This window comes from Oryctolagus cuniculus, chromosome 3 (genome assembly GCF_051225735.1).
Source record: "Oryctolagus cuniculus isolate XC-2025 breed Fujian yellow rabbit chromosome 3, ASM5122573v1, whole genome shotgun sequence".
Taxonomy (NCBI): Eukaryota; Metazoa; Chordata; class Mammalia; order Lagomorpha; family Leporidae; genus Oryctolagus; species Oryctolagus cuniculus.
This window is the reverse complement of record NC_142869.1, coordinates 146,368,408-146,390,539: the sequence shown is the minus strand read 5'-3', so window position 1 is coordinate 146,390,539 and position 22,132 is coordinate 146,368,408. Positions and strand designations below refer to the sequence as shown.

Here is a 22,132-nt window from a genome sequence, read left to right as displayed (position 1 = left end):
AATGTGACAATGAATATTTTTAAGATGCAGGGCAAGCGTTCTGGGCCAGTGGATTAAGCCTCTTCTCAGGATGTTGGCATCATACATGGGAGTGCCTGGTTCAAATCCTGATTCTGCTTCTGATACAGCTTCCTGCTTATGCACACTCTGAGGGGCAGCAGGTGATGGCTTAGGTACTTGGGTTCCTGCTACCCACGTGGGAGACCTGGATGCAGTTTCCGGCTCCTGGTTCCAGCCTAGCCTAGCCCTAGCTATTTTGGGCATGTGGGGAGTGAACCAGCAGCTGGGAGATCTGTGTGTGTGTGTGGGGGGGGGGTGCATGTGTTCATGTGTCACTCTGCCTTTCAAACAAATAGAAATACACTTAAAAGAAAGAAAACAATTAGAGCAAAGATATTTTAAAATGTGTGATCTAATACTGTCCATCCCACTCTGGTTTTGCCTCAAACTCGTAACTTTAAATGTTACTATGCTTATAGACCACGCTCTGCTTTCTCTGAGAGACAGGAAAAATACCTGCCAGAATTCACTTACAGAAAATCCAGCATCTTCCAAAGCAGCTTTAATCCCTAATAAAGCGCAGGAGACCCAGTGGGGCAATTCAGGGTCATGGCCAGGCAACGCAGAGACCCAGAGGTCCCCAAAGTGTAATGACAATAAAAAGAAAGGAAACTGGCTACTTGGGACACCAGAGAGACACTGACAAATGACTTCTGCATTTGTCTGGTTTTGTTTCTATAAGGAGAAAATGATAAAAGGGCAGAATTAGCAATAGGAAGAGGCAATAGAAAGAGGGTCCCTCCAAAGGACTTCCCTTAATCCCTATCTTTAGATAGCCTTCGACCTCAGGGACCTATCAGGCAGGTGGGTTTCTCAGTGGGTCGGAGGTGGGGGTGGGGAGGGTAGGAGGGAAAGGAGGGAAGATCGTGCAGGGAAGCTCGCTTTGCAAGTGACCTTAATTTTGCCTATGGCCGCTTCTGCGCAGCCCCCCGGACCTGCTCTCCACCCCTCTGTCAACGGCACAGACTGGGATCGCCACCCATCTCAGACATGCCCGGGGCAGTGCTGTCTCACTGTCCATCAGAAATAAAGCAAGCTGTTGCCCACAGTAGTCAGAGCATCCACCTTGTGGGGCAGAGACAAATCTTCCTCCTCCGGGTCCAGTGAGAGGTGGGGGTAGTGCTCTCGCAGCCGGCTCCTCAGCCCTGCGCCTGGACCTGGGGGAGCCATGGGCGTGCGCAGGGCTTGGGGCAGGAGAGGAGAGGCCCACTCGTGATTCCTGATTTCAAGCACCAGGAGGGATGTCGGTGGACATTAGTCTCAGAACGGGCACACATCCCCATATGCTTGGGTGTGTGTCGAGGGAGCCAGGAGTACAAGCATGCACAGTCCAACCTCGGTATATTTACCTGTCAGGAATCAGGCAATGGGCAAGGTGTCTCTTTCAGCTGTGTTCAGAGAGAGCATCTGCAAATAAAGTAGACCATCTGCGTGATGTGTACATGTGTACGTGAGGCACCGTGGGTGAATGTGTGGCCACTGGGGAACTGAGCACAGCTCCTGATGAAAGCCGCCTGCCCTGAGCCTGTGAGAGGAGCAGTTCTCCCACCTGCCTCCTGGCCGCTTTTGTTGATTTTCCTTCTGCAACCCGGTATGCTTTTGTTGATTTTCCTTCTGCAATCCGGTATCGGTTCCTTCACTTATCTCTTTCTTACCTGGCCTGGGACTTGCTTCAGGCTTTGCTCCCCCTCCCTCCCCAAGCTGTAACCCCGCGGGGGGTGGGGGGGGGAGGGGGAACCGGTGTCAGGGTCTGGAATGTCCAGACTGCTCTCGCTGTGACACTGCCCAGATGAGGAGCTCGAGGACATTTGGCTGGAAGACAGCCCTTTGCTCTCCTCTGATGCTGCTTCCCCTTCCCTACCCCCCCCCCCCCCCCAGATATGTAAACACATGTACTTTGCTGTCTCAATGGAGCGAATTGGTCCTCGGCCTGTGCCTGCAGATTCAGCTATTGGGCTGAGCCTGGCTCCTCCCTTCCGACTCGGATAGGAGCCACTGGGATCTGGAGCTGGCTTCCAAATGGAAGCTGGCCTCTGGCCAGGTGACCTCCTCTTTGTAAGTTTCTTTCCTAGGCAGGGGTGGGGGAGGGGGGAGGGGGAGCTGGGGTCTGTTTGGTGGTGTTGGTGGGGAGGGGTGGGGGGTGAGAGAAGGAGGGGCTGGAGGAGAGTAAAAGGGCTGTGTTAAACAGTTTCTTACCGTAAGAGGGAGTTCAGACCTAGATCCTTCCAGTTAATCACACAACAAACTTAGCTCATCGCAATAAAAAGCAGCTCGGAGCCGAGCGGGCTCTTTTGGGCACTGACTGCGAACAGGATTCTCTCAGCCAGGCAGCTCCTGCAGTGGGATCCGCCGGCCCGGCCAGCAGCACCATGTGGGTGTCCAAACTTGTGCCAGTCCTGCTGCTGCAGCAGGTCCTGCTGCATCTCCTGCTGCTGCCCATCGCCATCCCCTACGCAGGTCAGTGTGGGTTTTCCGTGATGACAAGGATGATGATTTTAACTTTTGCTGAAACCCTTGCTTTCTCTCCACCACACTCCCTGGACCTGGCTCCCAGCACCCTTTCTGAACTCAGTATGGGGTATGGGTTTTTAAAAACCTCTCATTATACTTTCTTTTGACTTTCTTTTTTTTTCTCTGTGGAAAAGCATTTACAATGATAATTAACATCCCACAGTGCCACATCCCCTCTTCCCCACCCTCCCCCCTGCCAGCAGCCAACCCAGTCCCCAGCCCTGCTCATTTAGCCCCAATAGTCCTGGCTGATGCGGCAGGAATGAAGCGCTCACTCTGGCTGCAACTTTGCAGGTTTGAGCAAGTTCAAAGCTGAAGATGGGGTCTGGTCTGAAGACTGGGAGAGGCATGGTCTGTCCGGCAGGGACTCATCTGTCCCCTGACAACCCACCACCCCTCATCCCACAGTCAACCTGCTAGGATAGAGTGTGACTTTATGCAGGTCTTCATGGGATGAGGTAGATTGAAATCTACGCATATGAACGTTACAGAAATGAAAGAGAAAGCCAGTCTTCTGGCTCCCTCCCTCTGGGCATGCATGCCAGCTCTTTTGGAACTGCAGTGCCTGGGAAGGCAGACCTGGGGGACTTGGATGGGAGCTGCATGACCGCTCCTGTCAGTCTCCCACTTTCTTGCCGAGACTTTGCAGTTGGGGAGGAGTTGCTTTGGCGCTCCTGTGTCCAGAGGTTTCAGAGATACCGTTGCTGCTGTGGGAAATTTTCCCTTGTTATCAGGACAAGAGGAAACATCTGTATTTGGTTGTATCACACCGTGGCGGCTGGGGTGCCAACAGGAGAGGCAGTGAACACACGGGGAATAAAAGAAAGGGATAAATGACCAGATGGTAGACACGGATTTTTTTTTTTTTTTTTTGCAAAGAAACAGAGCTCGTGCATCTTTTGAGATGAGATAAGCTAAATGTGAAATTTATCAGACCTCTGATCTACTTTCTGAGGCAGTACAAGGGTTGAAGATGCCAAGATTTTGCTAAATGATAAGGCAAACCACTAGGCTTTCTTCTGTTTTGTGAAGTGGTCCTTATGACACTGTTTGGGGAGGGTCGGTTTGGGGAGGGTCGATTGAAAGCACTTAGGTTGGATTCCTGAAGTGGTGAAGAGAGCAGGTTGTCATCCTTGAGATGTGTTGCATGGAAAAGGATTCTTCTTGGACATTGCCGGTGTAGGGGGTTTCAAGTATAACCTGAAATCTTGGCTCTGGTTTTGATGACTTTCCTTTGAAAAGATTAAGATGTTGCTGTTCTGGAGAATACAATTACCTGGAATTATCTGAGCTAAAGCAAGGGAGCACAGTGTGGAAAACCCAAACAGTAGATCTACCGTGGACAACATCTATTTGTTTTTGGCATGCATTATGAAGTTTTGGCAGGAGATGCACATCTGTAATTATATTTCACTTTGGCTAATGTTGAAATGACTGTGTTTCCTGAGTATAGGGAGAAATCAGCCCAAGAGTGCGCTGGCAGGCAACAAGAGGCCAATTGAGAATTACAGATATGTTGTGAATAATTCTTGAAGTGGATGATGCTAAAATTGTCATCAGAAGAGTGGACCTACTTTTGTTTGGGTGGCAAGTTTGTCTTGATAGTTGCTTTTTTTTTTTTTTTAGATATCCTTCAAAATGAAAACCACTGGTAACATTCTTAGGATATGTATATAGAAAGGTTCTGGTTTTTATGTCATCTAGTACTGAACATTTAGAAGTTTTCTTTTTCTTGTTATTGTCCCTTGCTTTGGTTACACTTTTGGATTTATTCTATGAATATATAGTTGCACATATTGTAAATTCATAATTGTTAGAAAAACAGATACTGATGTAATATATTGACATGCAGTTAGTTTCCTAAGAAATACTCCATGTTGTGCACCCAAACCATCCTTGTAGGAATTAGTTTCTATAGAATTACCTTCTATTCATTGTCCTCAACACTGGAAACAAGTAGCTAATCCTCTGTAGCAAAAGAAGCCTAAGAGAGTACCTGATGCCAAAGAATCCTTGGGGATATCAAGATAGACAAATGAGAAAGGAAGCTATATTTCCTGAGCACATGTCATGGACCAAGTTCTGAAGTAAAGCTTATTTAATTCTGATGAGATTGGCATTTTTGGATTTATTTTACATGTGGAAATGGAGGTTTAAAGATGTTACTTATCTTTGTTCGTTAACATAGTAGTTGAGATTCCTCCCCAAGGCTGTGGGAATGAAATAAGTGATTGTGGTACCCCCAACCGTAAAATTAACTGAAACTTTCTTTTGAAAAATTATATGGGTTAAGGAATATTAACAAAGAAAGAGAACCATCCCTGGGTGTTAGAAATATGATTACACTGTGGCTAAGAGTCCATTCCTAGCTTGACAGATCAACATAGGCTTAAGGAATAGATGGCGTATAAGGTATGAAAAGATGGACGGTAGCATGGCTGGAGAAGCCAAGTACTTGAAGGCATAGCTATGAGAAAGGGAAGGGATGTCCCAGAAAGACCACCACACAGCAGCTGAAAGTAGTCTCTAGGGACAGGTGTACCAGGTGAGGGAGTTGCCTGGACTGGAACCGTGAGTGTGGTAGAATGGACTGGTTGGGCGTCCTGCTAGACAGTGTGGTCTCCATAGAGAAGTCGTTTACGTTGACAGGATGATTGACTCAAGTTGGACTTCAGAGTGTCGGCTCCAGTCACCTAATGGAGGGAGAGTTGTAGGCAGACACAGACAGTAAAGCTGGAGACCCTGAACCAGCAATGGAAAGGAGGAAGTGGAGGAAGGAGCCATCTAGAAGGGCCCCTATTCTCACATGAACATCACCTCATTTTGTAAGTCTCCTTGGAAGAGACTTGTCGCTATCCAGATACCCGCATTTGCTTTCAGTCTGATACCTTCTCTTCTTGACATCTTAATTTGTGAACCAGTTGCCTTCCCTAAAGAAGATTGTGGATTTGGGAAACTCCCAATAGAAACATGGAGACTCATTTGTAATCCTTGTCCCTGGGGAGTTTAAAATTTCCAGTCACAACCATTCCTTTCCATTAATTATTTGTATACTTTCATCTTAACATCTTGCCACTTGGAACTGTTAATCACTAATCATGCAGGCAGGTTTCTCAGAATATGTGAAGTCAGAGTCCTACTTCTTTCCACACCCTGCAAATCCTTTCCTTGCATGATTTGCCTTTGAAGTCAATGGTTAGTCCACACTGAGAAGAAAATATATGAGGTATTGAGAGAAATGAGTGTGAGGCCAGGGACTGGGGAGGAGAAGTGTGTCTTTCTTCAAGCACCTTGATACTTTTGACCCTACTTTCTGTGTGCAGGTTTTCACTAGGATTCTAATGATTTCAGTTCTCAAATAAGGACTTTAGGTTCTTCAGGAAATAGAGCTTCCAGAATATTTTCCCATACTGGGATAAAAGGAAAAAGAAGTTACAATTTAAAGCATGACAAATTTGCAGTGATCTCTCACCCTTTGATTTCATTTCAATATTTTGTTTATAAACTTCAACTAACAGTCACACACACAAAAAATAGTAGAGAAAACTCTGATCCAAAGATATTTTTGAGTTGCTTCCCAAATTAAGCTTGGCTTTTAACTGTTTTCAGTAAAACAAGCATCAGTTGTTAATACATATGGTAGAGAAAGTAGAAACTATTTTCAGCAAAGGAATTGTATTTTTAGGTGACTTCTCTTTGGACATTTTCTTCCTTTGAATAAACAATTAATTTTATAAATGCACAGGTTACACACTGAGCAACTTGCTCCAAATTCATATTTTAAAGCAATTGGTAAAATTGCTGACATATCAGGAAAAGTTTCTATGCCATATGTAATGAGAAGTCATTTCTGGCATCTGGTTCCGATGGACCCTGATTAATTTTTGCAGCACCAAAAAAGCCTTTCACTTATCTTTAATCTCTAATAAAGGATAATCATAGACTTATTTGCTTTTTAGAATCATTTTTGAGCTTTAGATGAAAGGTAGTGATGGAAAGTTTATCAGCAAGCAAGAGTAGATTTTTTTTCTAAAGAGGAACAACCACACGTGCACACATTTCCATAGAACAAGTGAGGCTCTGTAGAATTAAACACAACCAGCCATTCCATGGAGATCTCTCTTCCGCAGAGCAGTCTTCCTTGCTTGCCTTCTTTTTGCCTGGCGTTGAGAGAAGAAACCACTGCACCCACCAGATGTGGTTCTCTTGTGTTTGATAATAACAAATGCATTACGAATGAAATATTTACCTTAGATTTTTTGAATATTTTAGTGCTTTTTCTCTCACCCTTATACATGTATAATTAATGCATCAGGTCAATTTTAATTCTATATTTTTAGTTAACAGAATTCATTTGAGAATATATACATAAAATTCTTTCATTTCACTGGACAGATGTTTTTAACAGATTTTTCATGTTAACTACTATTTATTTAATATTTTATTAATTTCTTGAAATAACACATCTTAATCTGTATTCTACTCAAAGGCTTAGTGGCTCTCCCTAATAAGTTCAACAAATAAAAAGTAATACTGCTATTTATTTTTAAAATATTCAAATTCATATAGGAAATCAAATGATTATTATGCTGTGTAACATTTTATAATAGTGTAGTGAGGTCAAGGAAGGAGAAAGTCTAAATGGAAAACCTTATCTCCCATTAACATAGTTTTGTGACAGAAACCAATTATGCCTTCTTTGCTTGGGAGAATAACAGTTTCTTCTCTTACACCATAAATTAAGGGATGAAATTTCTAAAATAAGACTGATACTTCGTTTATTTGTAACATTTTTCTTAACCAAGTTGATTTCCAAACATTTATTTGATGATTACAGTTTAAATAACTCTCATTAGTTCAAAGTTAATATAACTTCCATTTAGTAGATTGAGTAATTAACAGTTCAAGTAATTAAACAGAGTCATTTGGCAAGTCAATAAGAATGCCAGAATTATCATCTGTCTGCCAACCTTATGCAAACCATTTGGTCTGCACTCCATAAATAACATGCTAATAGATTGTTTGGTTGATTGAATTTCAATGTTAAAATGTCTTTTAAATTATATTTGTTGTGTCATAGCCATTGCATTTTGTAGGGCAAAGAAAAGCTAAAAATGAAAGCATCATTACAAGAATTGGTACAAGTCTTCTGGTGCTAGTGATCAGAGTGTTACAGAGGACCAGACCTCTGGAGGACTTCATCGTTTCTCTTCTTTTCTGAGAACTTTAGGTTAGGATAGATGATAATGAGTAGTATGTGCATGTTCAATAAACCAACTGGAGCTAGTGGGTGCTGACAAACCTAAGATTATGATACCATCCTCAGCTCCTCACTCTGCTATCCATTATTTCCAAATTTTCTGCACAAAGTTTCAACCTTTCATGTTGAGACATTTTGCCACATAGAGAGACAAAGCAAAAAAGCTTTGCTGGTCTACCACCCAAGTTTCTTTGTTGAGTGCTCTAACCCACACCTTCAGAGAATGTTTACACACCGTGCTTTCATACACATTCTTAGTGATTCCTAGATAAAGGTGGCATGGTTCACAGTGGGGGTCTGAAAGTCAGGCAGCTGAGTTTCCCCTGCGAGATCTTCTAAGTGGTCAGTTCCTTGACCTGTATCTGGATCACTGCCTTTGTTCGTAGGGTGTTCAAAAGCATTGACAGGCAGAGGGCGTGATCACATCTCTTGTTACTATCCAATAGCTGCCTTCTATTAGATGTTTGGATCCACACTGTGAAGATGGTGGTCATGATTAAATTTGAAGTTACTTTGGGCAAATTCAGAAAAAGAAGCAAGTTCTTGATACTCATGCACAAGATGAAGCCTTGCCTCACGATGAAGTCTTGCATCATGGTTTAGTTCTGTTTTCAGTATTTTTTCCCCCACTAGGAGGCTTCATGCTATCTAGTGGCCTTGTACTTTGATGAAGAAAAATGAAACTGCTGCATTAAAGGATGAAGGTTTACATACATTTGATTCACAGCATTTGGCCTGATCTCAAGATAAACAGATCAGTGCCACTGAGAAGCAGTGCCCACAAGCACAGACAACATTGATGTAGTAAATAAGAGAAGGGCTAATATCTAAATGGTCTGAAATACTTCAAAGAGCAAGTTAGAATTATCCACTATACTGTTGTTAGTGAAATTTTCTCACCTGTCTTTGAACTGGCTTATTTAATTAATACTGTAATTTGCATAAAGAATGATTATAGAAGAAAATGCAAAATATGAATTTGAAGTATGTTGTGATATGCTTCTGGCACCAATGCTTTTGGGTTGTTTGGAAAATGTCACTTTTTTAGGGTGAACTATCCTACTTATTTGATAATTACTTCTTTAGGGTTCATTTGCTTCTTTAGGATGAACTCTGTTCTAATTTTTGAAAGCATCATTCATTTGAAAGACTGTAGGTGAATAACTCCCTGCTTACAATATTCCTCCCTTGCTCTTAAGTATTCCTCACTTCATTTTTTGCCTGCAATCTTTGCAAGACTAGTAGGTTGCCAGATAACATCATTATCTTGTAGATGATTCTTAAGCATTTTTTTCCCCAAATGAACCTTCTAAACATTTCTCCTAAATGTATTTTAAAAATTTTCCTATTAATAGAGGGACAGAAGAAGAGAAGAAATACACTTCATGAATTTAAAAAGTCAGCAAAGACGATTCTTATCAAAGAAGACCCATTACTGAAGATAAAAACTAAAAAAATGAACACAGCAGACCAATGTGCCAACAGATGTATTAGGAATAAAGGACTTCCATTCACTTGCAAGTAAGTTATTTAATTTTGTTCTTAGCATAATTTCCCAAATATAGCATGTGCTCATTGGAATCATGTTTCTTTTATTCAATGTAATTTGTCCTTAAAATTATAAATGTGGTCCTAATTTCACTGGAAGATTTAACTGTCAGTGATGGGAATATGGCTTGAAGATGGGAGATCACAAAAACTCTATATTCTGCAATCCAAAGAGTCTTTACTTAAGGAATTTATGCTTTCTCATATGAAAAATAAAATGTGGGGTCCTATAACCCAATGAGATGGACTTTTATCTCTTTCACATTTTTAAAATAACGTATTCAGAATAAACTTACTTTTTCTTGCAAGAGGAATGCAGAAATTTTCAGAATAGATATTGAGCAACAGCCAGAATTTACTGCAATTTATATCATTGTCTGTAGGGATTTAAATCAAAGGTGTTGAAAGAATTAGATTAAAAAAAAAAACACACACCTTGAGAGGATTGGCGTGGCATCAGTAGCCCACACTGTTTCAGAGGAGTTAGGGAATGACGATGAAGTTTCAGGGGGAAATGTCCCAACAATTCAGAGTGCTGAGGGCACTCAACAGAGAGTTGCGTATCTTTTGCTTCTCTCCCTGCAGGCTCCTAGGGAGGAATCCCCATAACATCAGCAGTGAGCTTTAGGGAGACCTGTGGTTTTGAGTCAGATAGGTGACATTTTCATGTGACTAGCCTCCCAGATTGCTGGAAAAAGCTGCATTTCTTGTCTTCATAAGCCTTCGCTACCCTCACACGTGTTCTATTCTTTTATGCCTTATTGTGTTCCATTGCTAGGACCAGGATTGCACACATGATTCTGTCCATTTTGAAATTTGCTCTATGACATTTGGATAGCAGCACATGAACATAGGGTTTAGTGATTGCCATGATCAGATGTCCTGATGTCCTAATTTCATGTGGCCTAGCCCAGGGAGATGAGTGTTAGGAGCAGGAGGTGAAAAGACAGGGGCAGAGATGGCCATTCCCAGGGGTGAGCAAAATGCAACCTACTTTCTGTTTCCACTGCGAGGCTGCCACTTTCAGGGAGCATTGCCTGGCCAGGGGAGTGCGAATTGACTTTGCAAGAATATTCCTAGGGTCATGTTATTCCCTGACTTTCCTGTAACTGCCTGAGTTCTCCTCTGAATCCACACCCAGCTATGCAGTGGATGGAGATGTACTTCTGTCAGTCCTGGAGGCTGCAATGGCATTTTCCCCCTTTCGGAGTTGAAAGGGCAGAGGAAGTGAAATGGGAGAATTGCATTGCATTGTTGTATATGAAGTTTCATACTTGCCTACTGTATTCTAGTCAAGTTATATTTAGTCTCCAAATTTATGATTACCTATGCGGAAAACCACATGTTCCAAAGTTCTTCTGCCCAGAAATGATTACATCCTCCTCATCTGTCTATTGTCAGATACGTGTATGTATATATGTATATATAATATATTGTGTACATGTACATAGATTATACATATTATTTGGGATTGAGAAATAAATTAGTTATTCAGAATTCAATGGTCATACTATGATACTCCAAAATTAAATCTTTAATAAATCATAGTATCTTCTTTGCTGACTTGTTATTTGGACTGGAATTATTGAAAAAACAATGAAAAACACCATAATCCTTTAAAAAATACTGACAGATTTGTGTGAAAGCATCTAGGAATTGAGTAGGCATGGGTGGACCACTCTCAAGCATTCCCTGTGAGGAAGTATCAACATGATTGATTTTACAGGGATTCAAGTTCCTCTTTGCTGAGCAGAGGTGACCAGAATGCCTGATTCTAAGCTCTGCAGACGATTGCCAATTCATGAACTTACTTAAGAGAATTAGAAGGCTTTCTTCTTCTAGTGCTGACTGAGTAACTGGTGCTGGATTAGTCCCCCAGGGCTAAACAACTATAAAATAGACAAAGTAAATTCTTGAAAAGAAGATAATAATTCAAAGAAGGCTAGGATAAAGACTCTTACATTTAAAAGGAGATGCAACTCATGGAATTTTACAGCTGCCCACACTCCATATGGAGATGTACAATACGATAGAGAAACACATTTCAGAGGGAGTATGTCATGGCAGTGGAATGAGAGAAAAGAGGTTAATGACATCAGTAAACTGGAAAACCTGTTACCCACTTTCCAGATGGAATCACTTTATAAAAAATGCTATTACTTCTTGATATCTATCATTTTGTTCTTAGTGACCAACCCCAAAAACCAGTGTAATACTTAAGAATGCTGATTGTGGAGGTATCACCTGCCAGCCATTTTCTTTGATTTCTTTGATATCAAAAGCATATTCTGTAATCTTAATATTTTAATTAAAATACTTGTAGGAAACATTGCCTTAAATAAGCAGTTATCCTTCTGCAAAGATTTCTATAGCCTTTAATAAGCTCCAGTGCTTTATAGCTCATTAAGAAGCCATATTTATCCAAAAATTTCCAAACTTATTTGATTTCAGAGACTCTAGGAGTATCTTCCATCCACTGGTTCACTCCCCAAATGGCTACAGTAGCCAGGTTTGAGTCAGGTTGAAGCCAGGAGACAGAATCCTGGTGTCCCACATGGTGGCAGGACTCCAGGTATTGGGGCTATCATTTGCTGTCTTCCCAGGCATATTAGCAGGGAGCTGGATTGGAAGTGGAGTAGCCAGGACTCAAACCAGGGCTCCATTATTGGATATTGGCTTGCAAGCCATGTTATTACTCACTGTGCCACAATGCCAGTATGTGGGTGGTAATTTTTCTAATGGACCTTAGGAAATTCCACTTTAGAATATACTTAACATGGTTATAAATTTTGGAAATTAATCATGATGTCTCAAATTGAATCATTTGCATATAAATGTAGACAAAACCTTCCAACTTGCCATGCTTGTAACAAAAATAGTCTTCATAAATAACCCAAGTAGCTGTGTTATATAGTGAAACCCTTATTTTTCAATAAGTCATTTAGAATAACCCAAGAACATTTCAGAGTATTCAGTCTGATATTTAAATCCATACTGGCAAAATGTTAATTTTGTTCTTTCTTGTTTGGCCATCAGCATGGTAAGTTTAAATATCACTCATATTTTTATGTGTGTATGCATCTGTTTTTATACTGCCCTCCTGGGTAAACCATGTGCTCATTGTTTAAAAGCTGTATAAGTGGTGGTATTGCTTTTACTCATTCAGATTTTTTTTTCTTTCAGGGCCTTTGTTTTTGATAAAACAAAAAAACGATGCCTCTGGTTTCCTTTCAATAGCATGTCCAGTGGAGTGAAAAAAGAGTTTGGTCATGAATTTGACCTCTATGAAAACAAAGGTAACTGACCTCCCCCTAAATAATGCATTAGGAAACAAAGTACAAAATACATACAGTAATTTCCTGCCAAAGTATACTTCCCAACTGGTTTTTCTATTATATGCTCTATGTGTTATGAAGTCATTTCATCGGTTAAGACAGGTGAAGCTGGTACAGTATTTTAGACTGAAGAGAGGACTTCCTATACTTTCCATAATCTAGAGGCCCTCCCCCCCTTCAGTGATTTTCTAGGTTTTTCTCCTAGAACTGGGATTCTCCATGTTAATTGTAAAGTATCCTTTCTAAGTGATCAGTTCAAAGTACTCCATGGCAAGTTTTGAACTTATTATAGTATTTTATGTTTTAATAAACTCTAGAAATCAATCTAAGTGATGGTGATGAATACTGATAACATAAAAATGGAAATTTTGGAAAACAGAGTAATTCATATACTGTAAAAATCTTTAAAAGAGGACTTGAGGCCATATTATATGTTGATTTTGTCTATTATGATGGTCTGCAATTGTATTGAAAAGCATTTATTTTGTTTGAAAGTATAATTATATAAATGAAATAACTGTGGATTATTAACTATGAGTTCTACAAATTCTCTAATCACACTAATAATTATTATGGATTATGCTTGTGAAAACAGCACTTATTTCTATGTTTCTTCAAAAAGTCATACTCGGTTCCATTAAATTTGAGTATGGGGTACTACATACAGATGCTTTCATGTCAATAGCATACATGTTTAAATCAAATAAAAAATTAACTTATGGTAGAAAATGAGGTAATCTCCTTATACCCCAAGAATTTGCAGTTCTTACACGCAATGATCTAATACAAGACCATTCTTACTTCAGTCTTTCTTCTCGGTTGCTAACAACTGCATCTGCCATTATTTGATAGGAATATGCATCTTGTTACTAAAAGTTGTATAAATTGTGACAGCAGCAGCGGTAGCAAAAGTATGGAAAACAGTCACCCAGTGTAGTCATTTTTTACACGCATGGTGCTACACAAAAAGCCACACAGTTTTGCTGAGATAAAGAAGGGCCATTAATTAATTTTATTAAGAAAATTTCTGAATTCTATATAGATTTTAAAAATCACTTAGTTTTTGTTTCTAATATTTTCTTGTCTGTATATTTGTATAAATCACAAATGCCTGGCTAGGACAGAGATTAATCTCTGTATATACTCATAAAATTAAAAATTCTCACTCATCAGCCTGTTCATTTGTTTTGGATTGTTCTGGAATGTGCCACTCAGAAAATTTTAGTAGAAGCTTTAGGCAGTATATTTCAATGTTAGTTGAAATTGTGCAGAAGTTTGAAATGGATTTTATTGTGTTTTTTCTTCTTCCATGCATATAGCCTACGCTTCACATAGTTATGACATCTTCCTCTGCTTTCTTTGATAGACTACATTAGGAACTGCATCATTGGTAAAGGAGGCAGCTATAAGGGAACAGTGTCTATTACTAAGAGTGGCATCAAGTGTCAGCCCTGGAGTTCCATGATACCACATGAACACAGGTAAGAATAGTGTGAAGAGAAGTCTCGCATGAGGCCTTCAGGATAATTCTACAGTTCTGTACTAGCTTGCTCAACTTTATTGCCTCATATTAGGCCAAAGATTATGTGAACTCAAGATGAGGATCTAGAAAATGATGAATACATTTACCATTAATATATGCCCCAATATTGTCCTACCTCAGTGCTTCAATGTGTTGGTCACGGTGTTTATGAAAACATAGTGAGTATTTCATTCTTTCCCATTTACCCTTGGAGAAAGTGCAGCCTTACGTACACGGGCAGGTGGACTGTGCAAAAGTGGAGGTGGGTGAGATTCTGGCCTCAGTGAGAGCTGAGTGTTCTTCCCCTTCCGTGGATTCCGAGCTTGACTGTGCATTAAAATCACCTACTGCTCACCTTTGAGGAAGCCCGTCTCCCAGGTGGTAACGTGGGTTAGTTATAGCCAAAAATCTCCAGGGGAAATAAGGCACCAGTACTTCATAAACTCCCCAAAGTACAGCTCACATTGAGAACCATGGCTCAAAGCTTGGATCAACCTGCTTCCCTATTTCACCTGTTGTCCAAAGACTCCACAAAACTTCTTCCATAGAAGCTAAGTTTCTTGTCTGAAGAGGATGGTTGTGTTCATTATAACAGATGGATTCTATTTAAAGACCGGTAAACATAGTATCTATCTGTTCATTAGACTGTGAGTTCTCATCCTGATAGGAAAAAAAAAAAAACCAGACATGTCTAATGCCTGCTGAATACCAAATATAGCCTCAGATTTCAGGACTTCACAAATAATTGCAAGAAGAACTAAAGTTCTTTAAAACAGCTCTCCTCTGGTTTGTGAACTCCATTGAAAGGTTTTTGTTAACCACGTGCCAAGTGCCTTGCTGAGCAGTTGACTTGGTTTATTTTATTTCATCCTCAGGAGAACCACATAGTGGGTAGTTTTGTTAGTTCTATTTTATATACACGGTGAAAGGAAAGCACAAAGAACCTTATAAATTTTCAGGGTCATAGACAACTAGTAAGTGGTTTCCCTAGAATGGAAGCCCAGCCAATATTACTCTATAACATGTGCTTTTAAGAATCCCAGGGCACGAAACACTTGGCCTATCCATACAACACATGCTGTGTCTTCTTTTAGTCATGGGGGTGATGACTCTGCCTTGATGAATTCACTTTTTATTCTATTCCACTCTTTTGGCATCATTTTTGTAAGCTGATTTTACTTTAGTAAATAGAAATGAGTAAATTGACTGAAAAATAAAGCAAGATTTCAAGGCTTCACACTGGGATTAGAACATGTGATCCCAGCATAATTAACACCATCTAGTAAGTGTCCAAGGTGAACAGCCCTATAGTGTTCAAATAACAGAAAACAATAATTTTCCCAAATTACTTACTTACAACTACACAGGAACACCTCTGAAATGTAGTATTATCTTTACATTACAAACTATGTAATTGAGTTTGTTCTCTTAAGGGTTTGCAAGATGTTGCTCCTTGCATGGTAAACAAAACATCTTATTTAAACAGATAGATCTAAGTTTTCATGAACAAAAGAATATCATTTGAAATCAATCCTACCTGGTCCAGGAGACTGCACTGGACTGACCTAGTAGAGGTCTGATTTCAACCCAAGTTCTCTACGATTGTGATTCTCTGCTGAGTAGTCCGATCAGCTACTTTACCAATGACTATTTCCTACAGATACAGATGTTTACAGTCCAGAGAATCTTTTCTGTTCATCAAATCTTCTTTTGTATCCAACAAGACCAACACTTAATTTTCAGCAATTAGCAGCCTATTGGAATATCTGAATGATAGCTTGACACTTTTAAATTAAGTGTTAACTCAAGATTAATTTTATGGGAAAGAGAAAAAGAAATATGCCTCTGTCTGGAGGAGGGATTTATTGTTGACTCCCTAAATGGAAATATTTGACAAGTGACTTAATAGGAAGATGATGATAGATGGTGAAATTAGTATTGAAGCTTAATCAGAAGAGCAGGTGACCTGATATCTACATCTTTATCCTTCATTAGCCACCCACTATTCATAAATGAAGCAGATGATGGAACGGTTCAAGTTTCCTTTGAACATAGTCTATATTAAAAGAAAAGAAAGGGAGGCTAGCACCCAGAGGACGTAGTTTATATTTCAAAGTATATTTGGGTATAACCCAATTTTAAATATTTCCTCACTATCTCTCTTAAAGCCTGCTAGCAGCAAGGACAAAGACCTAAAAATAGTCTTATGCAAATAAAAGCATATTACAGAGCTACTACCTGGCTCAAGGCTTGTGTGTAGCAAGTTCTCACAAGCATTTGTCGAATGAACACAGCTAATTGAACAGAGCAGGGCTAGCTTCATCCTCTGGCCAAACATGGGATGCTACAGATTAGCAGCCTAAACACGTTAATTTGAGTAAAAGGTCAAAGACATGGGGTCTTCAAAAAGCTCATGGAAATTGCTTGCTTTATCAAAAGAGTATGTATGGCGTATCCAACAGACTTTGAAGTAAACTTGTATACCAACGAAGAGAAGAGATGATGCAGACTCTTTAATCTGCATCCTGAAGAATGGGTTAAAAGTTACAGACAGAAGCGCATCTCTTCATTTTATTAACTTTGGTGGGGGCACTCTTTCTGGCTGTTTCTCAGTTTGATTTCCACTTTGTCTCTTTTCCTTCCCACCTATATGTTTCATACTAACCTATTGACTGATTCATTCACTGCTTCTTCCCAGCTTCTCTTTGGCTTTACAAATCTGCTGGAAAGGTATATGTTGTGTGTATTGCTTTCCATGTGTGTATGGAATGAAAACTCCTCTCTAAAACATTCAATATTGAGTATGTGTCTATTCAACTTGTGCTAAACTTGGTACAGAAATCTTGTTCAGTCTATAAATCTTGTAAGTGAAGAAATTGAAACACTCAGAGAGTTAATAAATTGTCTAAGGACCAGTGTCATATATTAAGTCAGCTGCTGTATATGGAGCAAAAATGTTGGCTTTGTGATTAATAATAGCTTATGCTTTGTACTGTACCAAGATTTTTCATAAAAGAGTTACAATAGAATTTTCTGATGAGAATTTAAGTTCTGCTGTACTTTATGAAAATATATAAAACAAAACTCAATTTTGATTCTATCAGAGAAAAAAGTGCTTTCATATAGATTTGCCATGAAAAGTGAAGTGTCAAAAATGAAAGAAAATAAAGTTGAAGCAATGTAACAATCAAAAGTTATGCTAAAATACTCTGGAACAATGGCACTGAAACTAAGACAAAGCACAAATGACTCTATTTTTTGAAAACAAATTACTGTTATGAACTGTGAAATGATAAGGTTTAATTGCATCATAATTTTTGTCATATAGCCTAATGTCTTATTTTCATTTTCCATATTGAAATGATAGTGAAATAAGAATATAGACTTGTTATCTGAAGGCATTTTGGAGTCATTAATGTTTATACTATTTAATTGGTTCTTTAAAAAGATTTATTTAATAAAAATACTACTCTTTTAGAGTAGGCTATTTCTTTTTGACAGATAGTTTTTATTTTCTGAGGACTTGATTATGGTGAACATTCATGTCCAAATGAAAGAATTTCACTGGAAAATATTGCTGGATACCAATGCATGTCTGTGTTCATTCTATCCAAAATATTTTTTAAAAAAGATAACTTCTTAACTAGAGGTTGTATTGGGTAGGGAAGACATTTCATTCATTCATATTTACTTACAGATGAAAATCCTTGATTTTTATTTAGTTAAGTACCCTCTAGAAGTCAGAGATCAGTAAAAGTAGAAATAAAGCTTTGTAGCAAAAACCAAACTGAATATTGAAAATGTGACTGGATTTGCAAAAAAAAAGTTTACTAGTAAAATTATTATGTTATTTTGCAAGAAGTCTAAAAGACAAAGTTACTATTATTGAGTCCATTATAAAATACTTTGGCTTTTCTGATGTGTTAGAGTACTTTATGCTAGTGACAACATGGTGATAGATATTGCAGTTACTGCACCCTATCACTGGGAGAACCAAGCCCAGTCATAGCTGACTTTTCAAGATTTTTGAAGAGAATAGACAATTAGGACAGAGTAGAGACTGCAACATGAAGTGTACCCAACAAGAAGTAGAATCTGTTAAGTGTCAGTATTTACTCTGTCATCTCTCTGAACTTCTCGAAACAACTATAGAAGTTATAAGGTTTTCAGTTATGGTTATACTCAGTGTGCAGGTAAGCAAATAGGCTCATAGAGGTTGAATTTTTAGTTGGGATCTTCTCATAAGAGAAAGAGCTGAAGTTTGAGTTCTGGTTTAATTAGATTCTGGAGCTGTTTTTTATGTTAGTTCATAAGTTTGTTTCTCAATTGTGTAGGGGGCCGGATATGGGTGGAGGAGAAAAGGGGGTATTTTTCAAAAGTATAACAATAAACAAACAATAAGGATCTCAGACAAGGAATAATAATAATAGCGAGGTTTCAAAGTCCCTTGCAATATCCTCAGTTCTCTGCTAAGTGACCTTGATCCAATTATTTGCTTCCTTTGAGTGGAGCTTTAACTGAATATTAAACAACGTGAGTTCAGTTCTGGTGTGTTCAAGTATTAGCAAATCAGAGTAGTCATTCCTAGCTTGATGTTGAACATAGAAATGCACAGTGAGTTGAAGGGTATCAAAATTCAAATATTTTAAGAATGGGCGAAAATGGCAAAGTCCAACTATAGGAAGGCATAGGGGATAAAGTTTCTGTACTTTCAAGACAATATACCTACTCATTAGTAAAATGAATAGGCCCCACATAAAGTTGCATGCTCTTATACTGTAATGATTATCATTTTAAAACTAGCTTTTTGCCTTCGAGCTATCGCGGTAAAGACCTACAGGAAAACTACTGTCGAAATCCTCGTGGGGAAGAAGGGGGACCGTGGTGTTTCACAAGCAATCCAGAGGTACGCTACGAAGTCTGTGACATTCCTCAATGTTCAGAAGGTAAATGAACCTGAATGCCACGTGGGGCACTCTATTCCCCCTCTGTGTAGAACTGTAACTCCCATTAAAGGTGAACAGAAACAAATCAATCACCCTATATGTGTTGTTTATTCCAGTGCAACTATCAATCGTGATTTGAGCCTTTTTACCCCATGTTTTGAAAACCATCTGATGATCACCAGATGAAAGCAAAGTGAGGGAGATAGTTGTCAGTCTGAATTCCAGCATAGCCTGAGACCTGCCTCTGGGGTAGTGTGCTTGCTTACCTCCTGTCCTTATTAGCAAGGCCAGTCCTATCCTTCCAATAGCTGGTTCTGCTCCAAACTGCTCTGAAGTGGGGTTGGCAAGGGTACATGAATCCAGAAGACAATATAAGCTGGACATCCCCAGGTGTGTTATGGTGGAAATGGGGATAGAACTGCTTGACACATGGACTGGACATGCCATTCAGAGTAGTATCTGAAGAGACCAAGTAGAGGATCCCAGCCATCTTGAATGCAGAAACCCTAAGGCCACCTCTGTACCTCCTCCCCAGCATAAGGGCATTGTCCAATGAATGGCAAGATGCAAGAGTGACCATTGGGGCAGTATATGTGGTTTTTATTTTTCTTAGTTATCTAGCTACAGAAAAGCTAGGTTTTCCAGTTCCGTCAGAAACTAAAACTCCAAAAATCCAAATGAAGCATGGATTTGCATTATATTAGAAATTGATTAGGGTTTTGAGATTACTTTGGGTTGGGGAGGGGCTGCTTGAATGCCATGCATTTTTATAGTAAGAGATCTTACTGTGTGTTAATCAAATATTTTTTGAAGTATTTTCTTCATGAATATTCATTTAATACTAGATTGATATTTATTACATACAAAGTAAAGGCCATTGTCATCTAATTGTCACAGAGAAGGTGGATTTGTTTTCTGCTGTTGGTTAATTTAAAGTCATTGACTTCATGTGCTAGAGCCAGTTCCATTTCTGTTTGTAAATTCTTACTTTCCATTCCATATCATATTCTGTTCCCTATAACTTCTTCATTGTTTTCTTTTCTTTTAAAAATAATAAACTTATCTGTGATAACGTCATGAACAAGTCTGTTTTGTATGAATAAATCTGTAATTAATATTTGTCTTAAATATGCACATTAAAAAAGTCCTTACTATTAGAGGGATCTGCATCACCACAGCTTTCTGAAATTGAAAATCATTGGCAACAAATATATTTATTGGTTTTGTTTGACCTGGAGAATTGTTTTCAAACTCAGGTAACTTGGTTATATTTTAAAGATCTTAGCATTTTATTTTATTTTCTTAATCTTTATGGGAAGGTGATTTTTCAATCCCTGGTTTCTAAGAAGAGACTTTATCAAAATACACAAATGTAGATCTGGGACACTAGGTGGTTTTGAATAAACCACATGCTAGATAAGAAGTAATGGCATCAATTGTATTTTCTGTTTTCTTGTTATGATGCAACTCTCATCCTCTCACAGTTCCAGGTCAGCATATCCTAAGCAAAGGGCATTGCTCCTTAGTACTAATGGCTCATGATGCCCTTGGCCACTGTGGCACTAAATGTTGCAGATTTGCAGTTTCTGGAAACAATTAGAGGTCTGACGAGAGTAGAACAACCTTCCCATGGGAAAATGGAATCAACACCTGCCTCGTAGGCTAAACATGTTTTTAGTGACTGTGACTTGAATTGTGATATTTTAAAATCCAGATAAAATGAACAAAGTTTTATTCCATGAAGAGGTTCCAAATCAGCATTGTCAGTACATTAGTGGAGAAAACATCATTATTTTTAAAATAGATAATGCAAAATGTACAAAATAAAGTGCATATGATATCCATTTCTACTAAAATACATGAGAGGTAGAAACCTCAAAATCTAATGTAGTTAAACGGTATAATGGTTGGCCATTTTCATCTGTGAATATTAATTTATTGAATAGCAAACTCCAAATGCTACATTGTTATGGATGACTTAACAATTATCAAGCGTTCTGTATATTTAAACTTAAACAAGAAAAATACCTGTGGCCAACTTTTGTGCTGTTCTTTGGAAAAAGACATAAAGAGCAGTATGTATTTTTTGACATTTATGTTACTACATTAAGTTCTTGTCTAAATAGTCATCTGAAATTTGGCTAATATTTTAGATACTAAAATTATCTGATAGCCAATTATTAACATTATTTTTTTAAAATTAAACCTGAAATACAGCAATTATTCCAAATGAAAACCACTGATCTTTTATCATATTTACAAACTTTCAGTTGCATAGGGGAATGAATTCAAATGATACATTGTATAACATTGTACCTGTAGTCATAATATATTCAAATATACTAAGAATTGATATTAAGTTTTCTCACCCCAAATGACTATGGGATATTATATTTATTATATACCAATTAGCTAAATTTGGTCAATGTATAATCTATCAAGTACGTCATGCTAGTTACAATTTTTTACCTGCTTACTTTTTTGAAAAGAATCCTACATAATTATGTGAAGAAGAAATGAGTAATTAATTCAAAATTACAGAAAGTTAAGGCATGTAAGATCCAATTTTTTGCTTTAGCATTTGCTTGGGATTTAAGATAAATAACTTATTAGTCATTGGAGCAGATGCCAATTATGATTGTCAAATATTCAGGTAAATACATTTTCACTAAGCCATCATCATTATTGTTAGATATCTTAAACTTAAAAATACCAACAATTTCAAAAGTTTAAGTATAGAGTCTAGAGAAAAAATTTTGAAAACAAAGATTTAAATAAAACTGTTTTTAGAAATGTGGGTTTGTGAGATTATTTATATTTTAAGCATTCATTTTGCTAAAGAAATCATCTGCATGGATTTTTCCAAGATACCCTTTATGGGAGTAAAATCAACACTGATTAACAGTAGATTCAAATACTTTGAAATAGTTGTTTTACTTGTTAAATCCAC

General features: G+C 38.4%; 1 protein-coding gene across 3 annotated transcripts in view; it reads left to right on the top strand.

The window, feature by feature from the left end:
* Nucleotides 1–2,024: 2,024 nt before the first annotated feature.
* HGF (hepatocyte growth factor) overlaps nt 2,025–22,132 on the top strand; it is a 74,836-nt gene continuing 54,728 nt past the window's right edge. Inside the window, exons 1-6 of one of the 3 annotated variants that reach the window (XM_089327986.1) lie at nt 2,025–2,115; nt 2,384–2,517; nt 9,187–9,352; nt 12,563–12,675; nt 14,081–14,195; nt 19,040–19,182. In XM_089327986.1, coding sequence (XP_089184112.1) covers nt 2,430–2,517; nt 9,187–9,352; nt 12,563–12,675; nt 14,081–14,195; nt 19,040–19,182 — 625 coding nt within the window. In that variant the 5' untranslated portion in view covers nt 2,025–2,115; nt 2,384–2,429. 3 annotated transcript variants of the gene reach the window in all.